Source organism: Maylandia zebra, linkage group LG10 (genome assembly GCF_041146795.1).
Source record: "Maylandia zebra isolate NMK-2024a linkage group LG10, Mzebra_GT3a, whole genome shotgun sequence".
NCBI lineage: Eukaryota > Metazoa > Chordata > Actinopteri > Cichliformes > Cichlidae > Maylandia > Maylandia zebra.
This window is the reverse complement of record NC_135176.1, coordinates 10166093-10178794: the sequence shown is the minus strand read 5'-3', so window position 1 is coordinate 10178794 and position 12702 is coordinate 10166093. Positions and strand designations below refer to the sequence as shown.

The 12702-nt window shown below is 40.1% G+C and overlaps 1 protein-coding gene across 1 annotated transcript; it reads left to right on the top strand.

The window, feature by feature from the left end:
- The first annotated feature begins 9306 nt into the window (after positions 1 to 9306).
- Positions 9307 to 12702, top strand: LOC101476456 (claudin-7-A). The gene is made up of 4 exons (XM_004557337.4): positions 9307 to 9789; positions 11631 to 11795; positions 11891 to 11975; positions 12074 to 12702. Exons 1-4 carry the CDS (start codon positions 9567 to 9569, stop codon positions 12240 to 12242), a joined length of 642 nt encoding a protein of 213 aa, XP_004557394.1. The 5' UTR covers positions 9307 to 9566; the 3' UTR covers positions 12243 to 12702.

Here is a 12702-nt window from a genome sequence, read left to right as displayed (position 1 = left end):
AAAGGTGCATCCCGAAGACAAAACACTGTACTGGTATGGATTGTAGAGCTGCCTCTTGGCATTGCACCTTTCCAGCCTTACAAGTTAAATTAAAGCATTGTTGTGCCTTCTTCCTTCTTTGTGTGTATATGTGGAGACCAGTTGTTTATACTGAACACAGCATAGGTTGCCAGACTGTTACAGAATGTGCCCCAAATCTCCAGCTTGACCTCTGAGGTCAGAAGTGGAGAAGTGGCGGTCAGAAGGCAAAATTATTTGCTAGAACAACTCAGATTTCACTTTTCTTCAATTTTCTTCAAAATTGCCCCCTTATCCAATTGACAATCTTGTTTGTGGTTTCCAACGGCCATAATCTACATTCAAATTCAAGGAGTTTTCATGGAGGTTATTGAAGTAAAACATTATGATGTTTAAGATCTGAAAGCTCAAGACAACAGCTGCCAGTCTTCTTGTGTGTCTCTTCCTTGCTCAGCATTGGACTCTCCAAGTGTCTCAGACGATAAGCACAACCAAATCAAAACAAAGTCTGTCAGTTATTTGCAGCTCTTTGGCATGTCTGTAGTTTCTGCAGCCTGATATATATTAAGAAAAAAATGTCTGTTTTTTTTCCCGCCTCTTTGCCTCAGCATCCCTGCTGTCAAATCTGTCAGTATAAATCCAAAGGACAGAGCAAACAAGAGAAATAAATATACATATCATGTACACACATACATACATACATATTTTTTTTCTGATGGGGAATTAACAAACTAACATCTGTCTGATCTACTAAGAAGCAATCTGTCTTTTCAAAGACCTAAGATTATTTAACCAAAACATATCAGACGGATGAATAGCTGCAATTACGTCTCTCGTTCACGACCCAGCAGTCAGTTACATATTACAATCTGTCAGAGATAACTGTGGTAAATTAATGCCTCGCAGACTTTGATAATTAGACTACAAGTTATATTCTGGAGCCAAAGTTGAGCAGCATCTGATCGAGGAGATTATTGTGCACTCTGGTCTGTCACAACAAGTTCCCCTTTGAGATGTGACCTCAGTCAGGGTCAGACAGCCCGCTTTCTTCCTCTGATCCTTCTTTTGCTTAATGGGAGCATCTTAAATCTCATGGAAGCATGACTCGCGCATTTATATAAGATTATTCTCAGTAAACCCACACAGAGTGGAGCAGTCTGTGCTCAGACTGAATGGAGCTTTATATTTCTTAATGTAACAAATAAGGATTAAGGCATTAAACCAAATATAGTTCTCAGGGTATCTGGAGGAACCAATTACCCTCAGCATGTGTATGTTTCTATTATAGGAATCTACATGCTAAATTTGAACAAACGTGGGAAAATCACAACCTTGCACCACGTTTAATTATGTTTTCCCAGTGAGTGCCAATGTTCTCCCGACTGCACGCAATTCACATGGTCTGTCGTTGATTTTCCTGTCAACAGCACAGCATCAAACGGATGCAGAGAAATGATAGAAAAATTTGAAAGAATTGCATGTACATTATGGGAATGCATATGAAAATCATGCTTTACTATTTAGCATCACTTCTAAATATGAAGCAAAAGATGTCATAAAAACTAATTCTAACAAAAATGAACATTTAACATTTTAGTAAAAGTTTGCTTAGAGGAAAGAAACTAAATATAAATCATATCAGTAAGTAATATTCAAAGATGTTGAGTTATGTCAGTGAGACACAGTGTCTGTGTTCCTGCTTCATTCTTCTCAAGTGTTGTCCAATGCCCGAGATGTAAGAGGGCAATGAAAAACATTTTCTAAAGGTACGAGTAAAGCCTTTTACAGCTGCTGTCGAAATACAGCCAAATTTAGATAGTTGGCTAAAGTTTAAAATACTATGTAAATTTAGGCATTAAGATGTGGTCAAGATGAACTGCAGAAGTTAAAGCTGATCATCAGAAGGGACAAAAGGGTGATTTCAGTGATTTTGAACATGGTATGGATTGGTCTGAGCATTTCAGAAATTGCTGATCTACTGAGATTGTCTAACACAACCATCTTTGTGGTTTATAGAGAATGGTCAGAAACTATCCAGTAAGCAGCAGTTCTCTGGGTGAAAATGTCTTGTTGTTGCTAGAGGTCAGAGGAGAATGGCAACACTGCTTCAAGCTGAAAAGTAGGTAACAGTAACCTCGGTAACCTCGGCAGCCGGAGGTGATGGACGAGGGGCGCGGGGGGTCCGCGCCTGCCGGAGGAGGAGGAACAGCCGGGTGAAGGGCTGCTCTTGCCGCGAGTGGTGGAGGAGCCGCTCCAACTTGAGGCGGCGGACGAGGAGCGCGAAGGTCTGCGCCAGCCGGAGGAAGAGGAGCCGCGCGAGTGGCTGCTCCAGCCGGGAGCGGCGGCATTTACAGAGGAGCTGCGCGAGGTGACAGAGGTCCCCGTGTTTGCGGCTGCCATGCAGGTGCGTCCGCACGGCACCGCAAACCACGCCCACCACAACCATTCATTACAGCCAAGCTATTCAGAAGACCATCTGTGAAGAAGCAGATTGGTTATTGCAGCAGAAGACTACTCCGGTCAGCTTAGAGCAGGAAACTGAGTCTGCAATGCAAAACTGGACAATAGAAGATTTTTAAAAACGTTGCGTTGAGTCTACATTTCTGTTGGGACACTGTAATTGTAGGGTCAGAATTTGACATAAACAACATAAAAGCATGGATCCATTGGGGGGGGGGGGGGGGGGGGGGGGGGGTAATGGCGTGGTGATATTTTCTTTCCTCTCTTTGGGCCCCTTACTACAGCTTGAGCATCATTTGAACTCCACAGCCTACCTGTGTACTGTTATGACCACAGCGCACCAATCTTCTGATGGCTGCTTCGAGTATGTCATCTCAAACTGCTTCTTGAGCATGACAGTGATTTCACTGTACTCAAATGGTCTCCACAGCCACCAATTGCGCACTTTTGAGATGTGGTGGAATAGGATGTTCATAGCTGTACATCTCTCAGGAATGATTCCAGCACCTTGTTGAATCTATGCCATGAAAAATTTAGGCAGTTCTGAAGGCAAAAGCAGGGGCCATTCCAGCTGTGTATCTATCTTGTTTAAGATCATAGCTGATTTCTCCACCGCTTTATGGGACAGGAATGACTGCTGGCTCTTTCTTTTTTTTTTCCCATAGTGTTTGCTAGAAAATAGCAAATAAGAAGTAGGCTTATAAAACACAGTTTGTGATCATCAAGATTAAAATTGCGTCCATTTGTTTTACCTGTATATATGTGACCCAATGACTTTAAATGATGAATATAAGAAGTCCTAACATACACCGTGTCCTTAAATATTCAAGCTCCTCTAAATATATGAACAGCATCATGGATGTTTTAGTAAAAGCGTGAGCTAAAATGGCTGTGTATAGAACTGCTTTGTGTTCTATTTGCTTTAACCATTAGATGGCAGCATTTCACTTCACATGTCTGTTTGTTTCACCCCTGTGTAACCTTATGTCCTTTATCCTGCTTCCAAGAATCATAAAGAACAATTCTGGGAAAAAAGACCTCAGGTGAGTCATAACTGTATGAGGAAAAGTCCTACGTGATATGCTGAGGTTTCATGCAAACTATAAAATCTGTGATTAGAGAATTTTTGAAACTATGTTAAAATTTCAAAGGTTTTGTTTCATTTTAAAGAGTTCCAGTGAGTTATTTCCTTACGTTGCTCTATAAAATGAACTAAACTACAAAAACTTGTTTGGTTAGTTTGTATGTATCGTGAGGTCAGTAATGTGGATTATAAACCAAACAATAAAGGTGTGATTGATAAGAAAAATTGGATCAACTGTTTAGGAAGTACAGCTATTTTTATACATAGTCCCCACAACCTAACATAATTTTACAGATGTTAATTTCTTTTAAATCATAACCAAATATTCACTTGAGACTTCTTCACTTTACTGCAGCCACCTTGAATTACTGCTTCAGTGCGGGTGCAGATCTAACTTTAGTATTTAATAACTCAAAATCACCTGTTGGATTGAGATCAGGTGACTGACTTGACCATTGAAGAATATCACATCCCACACTTGACCATCTCTTGGGCTGCTTTAGCGGTGCGGTTTGGGTCAATATCTATTTGCGCCGTCCAATCAGTTTTGCAACATTTGGCTCATTGTCAGTAGAGAGTATAATGCCCTGTTGACCCTGCTTACGTCTATCAACAGTCTGTGGTCCTCTTTCCTGTTTCAGATTGAGAGATATGACAATTGTGTGATATCGTGGTACTTCTGTGTCCTTGGCTTGAGGAAGTAATCTGCTTAAATGCACATTGAGTCACCTTTTAATGAATTAATGTATAAACCACAGGATTTTATATGTTCAGGGTTTTTATTCAGCTGTGTTTCTGATGATTTTTAGGACTCAAGCACATTTCAGCTGTGCTATTGAGGAGTTGAAGAGTGGAAGTGCACAATATTCTCTTTTTGAAAATATTGTCCTCTTTTTTCATTTGAGTGCACAGCAGAGGAGAGTCTATACAACTGCTGACTGCAATGTTATAGCATTTTTTTCTATATAAGGCTTCTTTGATTTCATGTTATGACGGCGACAAATCCATTAAAAAATTTTTTGGGGGGTTGCTCTTTTGTTTCTCAAAAAAGTGGACTGCTGTCTGTTGCAGTAGATGGTTCTGTATATTTGAATTTTTAAACCAGATGCAATTCCTGACGCAATGCTCCCCAGAGGCTAGGATTGTGTTTAAGCCCAGTCACATACCCTAGAGATAGAAGCATTACAACAGCTGAATACATGTTATAGTAGTTTGTTTTGTTTGTTTTTCTAAATAAGCCTTTTGCTAATTTCTCGTTCTCATGAACACAAAAGAATAAAAAAGATGTTCAGCTGAAGGGAGCAGTCGAATGGAGGTTTATAACATGGTGTCCGGTGTCTGAAATCTACACCTACTGCTTTAACTTCAGTTAACCGTGTTAAACTGTTTGGGGTGAGCTGTGAAAACAAGCAGTAGAAGAAGAGTGGTAAGCACTACGTTGGTAAAAGCTTGACTGCAGTGCCAAGATCGATTTTAGTCAGTTTTATGGTCATTCAGCCAATTAGTGTTTGTTTGCTTGCTTGCTTTCTGGTATTGGGAGATTTTTTTTTTAAGTATAGCCAAAGGTCTGAAGGCCATCGACACAATTCATAGAATTCAGCGTGTAGAGCAAATACAGATTAAAAGACATGAACCTATTATTTCTTTCATCCGTTCAATTTTGTGTTTTTAACATGCTCGACACTGAGCTTTTGTAAAATGTTCCATAGAAATAAAATCACTTTGAATCAGATGAAGTTCCCTTGCATAGTTTTGCTTTCGTTTTTGAGTATGTGTGGTTTTTGTTTTTGAAAGGCAAATGTTATACACAGTCCCTCCGCTGTTGTTATATACTCACTTTTCCGCTTTTTAAAAACAGTACCTATTTAAATCTTTTTAAGCAACACACCCTCCCTTTGCTTGTTTTTCTTTTATTAGCTAACCTGTTCAAACCCCTGGCTTCCATCCAGCTTCACCTTTTCAAATCTTCGAACGACAGGAGGAAATGGCCTGTTGTTTAGGCTCAACCAACTAACAATTTGAGATGGAGTTGTGGGGGAGGGGAGCTTGTCAGGCGATGGCTTTAATCATGTGCCCCCCCCCCATGACGTAGTTCACAGTCACAGAACTTGGGGCACGTGGCTACGTTTACGGCGGGTTAACTAAAATGTAATGGATAAATTGAAAGTTTAACATATCTGTCCAACAACAGATAAGAGATCTACCGGCAATCCTCCCGAAACTTCCGATGAAGGGACACGCCCTGTGAAGCAAAATAAAAACATTTTAGTTGTTCCGTTTGCTGCCATCCGCGCCGAATGAGTCATGTGACTGACCAAAACTCAAGAGACAAATCAAAAATATTTATCGTTTACTTTCTGTATGATGACTCACAGTGGTGACATCAGATTTAAAGTGAAAAGTCTCGGTTTCATAGTAGAACACCTCTGCTCTACAATTTACTTTTTGTTAAGATGTTACACACCGGCGCAAAAGCAGGAATAAGAAGTCCACGTGCCTAGCCTTATCGGATTTACTTGTAGGTGGAAATTGCATTTGAATGTACAATTTTATGCTTTCCATCAACTCCAGCAGATCCTTAACAAAACCTGTTTGACTGCTGATTGAGTTGGCGCCCACTGTTACCACACAGTTGGCAAACAGAAAAAAGTCAAAAGAGAAAGAGAGCCCTATTTTTCATTCTTTCTATATCAAATATATATTGATTGATTATATCTATGTAATCAAAATTCAGATTTCTCAGCAAGGTACACATTTAAATAATATGAAAATCCAGTTATTGGGAAAAAAAAGAAGATGACACAAATCAAAGTACTGGATTTCTAGAATTTCTGACTGATAACTCGCATTAAAATCTCCAGCATTTCCTCATCTCAACTCATGTTGTTGTTGTGAATTGGTAAAGGCACACCCTCAGGGTGAGTAACACTCTCAGTCTAAGCTTCCTGAATTACTCCCCAGATCTTCACTTTTTTTTCTGTCTATAATTCCAGCAGTAAGACGTGCTTGATAGGAAAATACTTATGTAACAGAGATGGTGGCAATGGTTTTGGCAATATTCATATGTAGTGAATATAAATACCCAAAGACAGAATGTACAAAATTAAATAATTATTTATTATTTGATAATTATTTTTAAATATTACAGTACTGAGGTAAGTTCATAGTCTTGAAGGTGAATTTTAACATGGCTTGTGATCATACTGTTTTACCCATGTGTCTCAAAAACAAATAATCAAACAAAAACACTCACACACAAAACGTATAAACTTTTTATTATTGTTACTGTGGTATTTGTATGAAACTTCACTTCCCACATTACTTCCAGGTATGTAACTGTCACTTCCCACTTTGGAAATTTATTTTGGCTAATAAAAAAGAAAGACAGTTTGTATTCTTATAATACTATTTATACAGCAAAGAGTAATATGATTGCTTAACAGAATACCTCCCACCAGCTCCCCAAGGAAAAGGGAGGATTGGGTTTCCCCCGCCTCAGGAATTATTATTATGCCGCTCAAATAACCCCCCTCTTATATTGGTGCAACAAAACATACACAGCTAAGTGGAAGGAACTGGAGTCCAGCCTGTTGGACCGATTCCCTCTACAAGCTGTAATGGCAGATAAGGGTCTAACGTGTTGGCTGGAAAAGTTGGGGAACCCCTGGTTAACCCACACCCTCCAAGTTTGGCAGAAGGTAATCAACATTTCTGGGATACACAAAATATTAAAAATTTTCAGGTGGTTTGCTTTCGACTCAGATTTTATTCCAAACAGACATGACTCTAACTTTAAAGCATGGCTATCTTATGGCCTTACGACATTCCTCTCTCTTACTCATAGAAATATTGTGCTCAGATTTGAGGTCTTGCGGGACAACCACAACCTGACAAAATACGACTTTCACAGATACCTACAGCTGAGATCACATATTGATCATGAATGCAAATTGTCCGACTTTAATGATGCTGAGTCGCATTTTTTCCTCATCCTGAAAAATGCCACAACCATGAACCCTACTAAATCCATTTCTAAACTATACAAAGCTCTCTCTAGTGCCAGCGAGGATAACACTTTATACACTAAAGATAAATGGAAAAGGGAATCAGGGATTGCTATTTCTATGGGGGAGTGGGAAAATGTTTGGTGCTGCCAGTGGTCCACATCCAGTTCTATGAGCTGGAAGGAACATGGCTGGAAGAATATTATTAGATACTTCAAGACACCATATCAGGAGAGATATAAAGGGGCTCATATGCAATGCTGGAGACAATGCGGCTCGACTGTTGCTAACCATTTTCATGTCTTTTTGGACTGTCCCAAGTTAAAAAATTTCTGGATGGGTGTCCAGGCCTCCTTAAGCGCAGTCTTTAACATTCAAATGCCTTTAGATTTTAAGGTCTTATACATGGGTCTGGTCCCTTTTCTGGAACGTAGGAGTGAGATTAAGTTGGTGCAATTACTCTTGGTGGCAAGTAAAAAAACAATTACTAGAAGATGGTTAAGCCCAGTCCAGCCTACCCTGGATGACTGGTTTGGGATCATTTTAGAGATATTTGGGATGAAAAAACTGTCATATCTGTAAAGAAATCAAAAGGCCAAATTCCACTAAATTTGGAACAATTGAATCCTATTCATTACCCCCACAAGAGCTGACTTCACTTGATCTCACTGTTACTTGTATTTTTGTAATCTACTTATCTAATTTCTGACAATTGTTAATTCACTTTTTTATTTATTTACTTATATTACTATTGTTTATTTATTAATTTATTTATTTGTTTACCATGGCAGCAGCATGGGCATCCCCCCAGTTCGTGTTTATAGTTCCATATAATGTGTTGTGTATCTCCTTCTGGAGAGCATGTGAGCAACTCTCCTATAGCCAGTGGAGGATAATATGCACCTGTTGATCACTGTGTTTATCATTTGCTCTCCTGGACTTAATCTAAAAACCTGGAAGGACTCTGTTCCCATGTTATTCATATACTGCTGTGCAGATGGATTTTTCTTGTCCATTCCAAATAAAGATATAATAAAAAACAACAACAAACAAAACAAAAACCGAATGGCCCCGTTATAGAAGGCCGAAGCTGCAGACTCTTTCTGGTCAGAAAAATCTGTCTCCAACAGATGCTGTCTGTACAGCTCAGTGGATAGCAATATTTTAATACTGGTTCACAAAAGTACAACTGAAAATGCTGCAAAATGTTGTGGTTGTTACTGTTGATTGGTTTCGCTTACTCAGCGTCTTTCTGTGGTAAGAATTGCGGCACTGTGTTGTTTATCACATTCTCACTATGTCAAGGTTTCTTAAAAATATCTTAATATATATATAGGTGAACATAAAATTAAGTTTTTATTATTATTTTATTATGTGTTAATTTATGATTGTTAATTTATTATAAATAATACAAAACTATTTATCCAGAATCTTCATTTTGACTGTCGAAACAGTTCAATTTAAAAGACCTCACTATTTTACAGCAGTAAAACAATTCCCCGTCTGTCTTTCTGTATTTCTTATCACTGTGTCAAAAGCGGGACAGGAAGTTGTAATATACATATATGTAATGTGTACAGTTTGTTATAAACTATTTATGGGCATATGCGTGGCATCGCAGTGGTCTGGTTCAGGAAACACTTACATCATGAAACTTCAGGTGTCTGCTGCTACGGCAGACGAAACTACGTGCGCGTCCCCGCCCACCTGTGAAACCGCCTAAAAAAGCTCGCTCCCGTTATTTCCTCTCCATTCAAGGTGCGGCAGCCAAGCAGGTGCGTGAGGAATCGTCGAGAAATCATATAGCTGTTGTTTGCTAACTTTATTTTTTAAAGCTAAGGAAAACGTGCCTAGATAGCAAAAGACGAGCCAGTTTTTTTTCCTCGCAAGGAAGCAGACTTGTTTTTTTAAAGAAGAGAGAAGTCTGTGTCTTGAGGAGTACCTGAACAGGTGAACCGCGTCCTTTGTTGTTTCAAAGTCAAGTCGGAGAAGAAGTAGAAATGGCTAACTCGGGTCTTCAGATTCTGGGATTCGCCCTGGCTCTTCTGGGCGTGATTGGACTCGTAGTTGGTACAATTATGCCCCAGTGGAAGATGTCTGCCTACGTCGGGGACAACATCATCACTGCGATCTCCATGTACGAAGGACTGTGGATGTCCTGTGCGTTCCAGAGCACAGGTCAAATGCAGTGTAAAGTGTACGACTCCATCCTGCAGCTCAACAGTAAGTAACACGGTTGATGGCTTTTAAATAAGTACGAGCGTCCACATAATTTCTCTCTGTAATGGGCCAAATAGTTTAAAAGTTTAACGGCAGGCTCCGGCTTACTGTGAATACTGCGGCAACTTGTTGTACTGTCATTGTTCCTAAGATAGAAGAGGAAATTTTAATGTCTGGTAGGAAGTGACTTGCAGATTGTGCCTACTTTAAATCTTTCTGTTAACTTTTTGGCGCAGTCTGTAGCTTGGTTCTTGGTTTCCTAGAACTGGTCTAACCGGTTTAATCACTCGTTCTTTAACTTTCCTGTTTAAACCACCGAGGAAGGCTACACCTGCGCAGAGCAGCTCAGGTTCATAAAGGCTTTTAACGGGCCAAATGTTTAAACTTATCTTCTATTTTACACGAGGGAATGTCTGTGCACACCTTGGCAATGATTACCTATAAACCATTGTATGATAGAGAACCCCCCCCCCCCCCCCCCCCCCCCCAACATGTGGAGCTTACCTTTCCGTGTGGGAGTTTATTTGACACCATTTACTCATCTATGTCTGAAGGCCATATGCAAAACCTTTCTCTATAGAGCAGAGCCACAAATGTTTCTAACAAACACCGAATGGCAGCTCCTTTTCGACTATATTCCAGGGGAAAAGCAAAAAAAGTGTAGTTGGGTGATGGAGCTGTAAAGTCTAGGTCATTCTTGTTGACCAAAGAGTTCTTCCTGTCGTATTCCAACCATCTTTATGGCTCTTATCTCTTATTATAAATCAGTGGCAAAAGTAGGTTAATAGTAGCAGGGCAGCTTTATTTCCCGTGCTTCAAATTTAGCTGATCGAAGCTGTGCCCTGGGGTCAAACTGCCTGAAAGTCACTGTGGGACAGATCACATAACTTGTAGTTGTGAATAGCTAATTCACTTGATGGTTCATAGACCATTTGTTTCAATGAACAAACACAAACCCATCTGTATCAGGGCTTTTTTTTTTTTTTGGGTTATTTGTCAAAACATTTGATTACAATATCTGCGGCAGTGCCGTATCACCTCTTCAAACATGAACCCAATCCAACTCTGATAAGTACTGTGTGATTAAACCTGGTGGTTAGATATGGAGCAAGTGAGTAAATAATGGCCTGTTGTTCAGAAATGGATGCTTGAAATTTCTTTACCAACAATGGATACCAAAACTGGGGAAGGAAAAACACGAATTCAGAAGTGCGAACAAGTCGTTTCTGAGCTCGTTGTCTGATTTTTAGTGAAACCCAGATTCTGTCAGATGGTGTGGTTTTTTTTTAATTTTTTTTTTTTATTAATAAACAAAGTGTGCACCTGCTTTAAAATGTGATCTGTTAGTGCCTAAGGTTGGGAGCGTCTTCCTGAAATGAAACCTGAAACCTGGTTAGACCTGTTTCAGACTCTCATGCATGTACTGCCAGGCTCCCAACCCCCCAACCCCTCCCCCTCGAGCTTTGTTAGACTTCCGGGTAGAGCCAGTTTCTGTGTGTCGTTGTTATAGGGAGTGGCAGTGAGACACAAGAGACGGGTCTCTCTGTTGTGTGTTTGTGTCTGTATTTCCACCACCTTCTTCCACATAGAAAATCTAAACACATAAGTCTGCAAATATAAGTGACAGCTTAGTATAGTTACCAATAAATTGCTGCAGGAAAATGCTGCTGTTTTGCTTACTGTTTTCTTTTTACCTCCTTTTAGATTCACGGTAGTAAATCCTACAGCCTGTCACCACACCCTTGTAATCCATGTAACATATTACAGAGTGCTTCATGTTTGTCACATTAACTGATGGTTTAACCCTGGCCCTTGTGTTTTTGTTTTTTTTTTTTTTAAACCAGGTGCTCTTCAGGCAACCCGCGCCCTCATGATTGTGAGCATTATTGTAACGCTGGCTGGTCTGGGTGTAGCTTGCATGGGGATGAAGTGTACCAACTGTGGCGGAGATGACAAAGTGCGCAAGTCCCGCACTGCAATGGGTGGTGGAATTATTATCTTGATTGGAGGTAAAGAGCAATCTGACTTGGTTGTCTTTAATTTTTATTTATTTATTTTTAAAAGGTTAACAGAGTGAATAATGTTGTTGTGTATTCTGCCACAGCTTTGTGTGCCATTGTTGCCTGCTCTTGGTATGCGAATGACATCATCCGGGCCTTCTACAACCCTTTCACCCCTGTCAACACTAAGTATGTACATTACGATCTCAAACTGACCTTTGTGTACTCTGAATATCGAGTCATCTTGGCATAGTTCATCTGTTTGACTGACTAACTTTTTTTTCTAGGTATGAGTTCGGTGCTGCCATCTTCATTGCCTGGGCTGGTGCGTTCCTGACCGTTGTGGGAGGCGGCATTCTGGCAGCAAGCTGTTCAAAAAGCAAAGGGCGTCAAAGTGGACCAAAGTATCCCATCTCCAACCCCAGATCCAGTGGTAGCAACAAGGATTATGTATGAACAGGAACGTTCCTGGTTTGAGGCTGAAGGAACACTTTAACATTTACACTCGTCCAACTAAGAGATTGAAGCATTGCAAAGATGTATCGCAGGAGGTGGAGACCTCACTTTTTATTTTGTATTTTAGTTTCACCAGTACTAACCTGTGATGTTACTCTATTTTATTAAATTCAGTAAAATATTTTAAATGATGGCTGTTTACCTGAGACCAAGATTATTGGCTTTGTTTTGTCTGGATCTGTACCTACTGCTCGCGTGCTTATCTAATGTACACCACACCACCACCCACGTACTATGTCAGTCCTGCCTCATTCTGCCAAAATGCTGTACTGTGACACTGGCAGTAGACCCTTTAGATCAGTTACAGGTTTGGTTCAGTGAACCTCTGCAATGCACTTTGGTGTCTGAAGAGCTTTGGGGCGCGCCAGTTGTAAGCAAATCTCTCTCTCCCCCCCCCCCC

What these genes read in the sequence shown, in the direction of transcription:
- LOC101476456 (XM_004557337.4), top strand. Translation starts at nt 9,567, where the DNA reads ATGGCTAACTCGGGTCTTCAGATTCTGGGATTCGCCCTGGCTCTTCTG. An exon ending in CTCCATCCTGCAGCTCAACA is followed by an intron (nt 9,790 to 11,630) that starts GTAAGTAACACG and finishes TTTTTAAACCAG; the next exon opens with GTGCTCTTCAGGCAACCCGC. An exon ending in AATTATTATCTTGATTGGAG is followed by an intron (nt 11,796 to 11,890) that starts GTAAAGAGCAAT and finishes ATTCTGCCACAG; the next exon opens with CTTTGTGTGCCATTGTTGCC.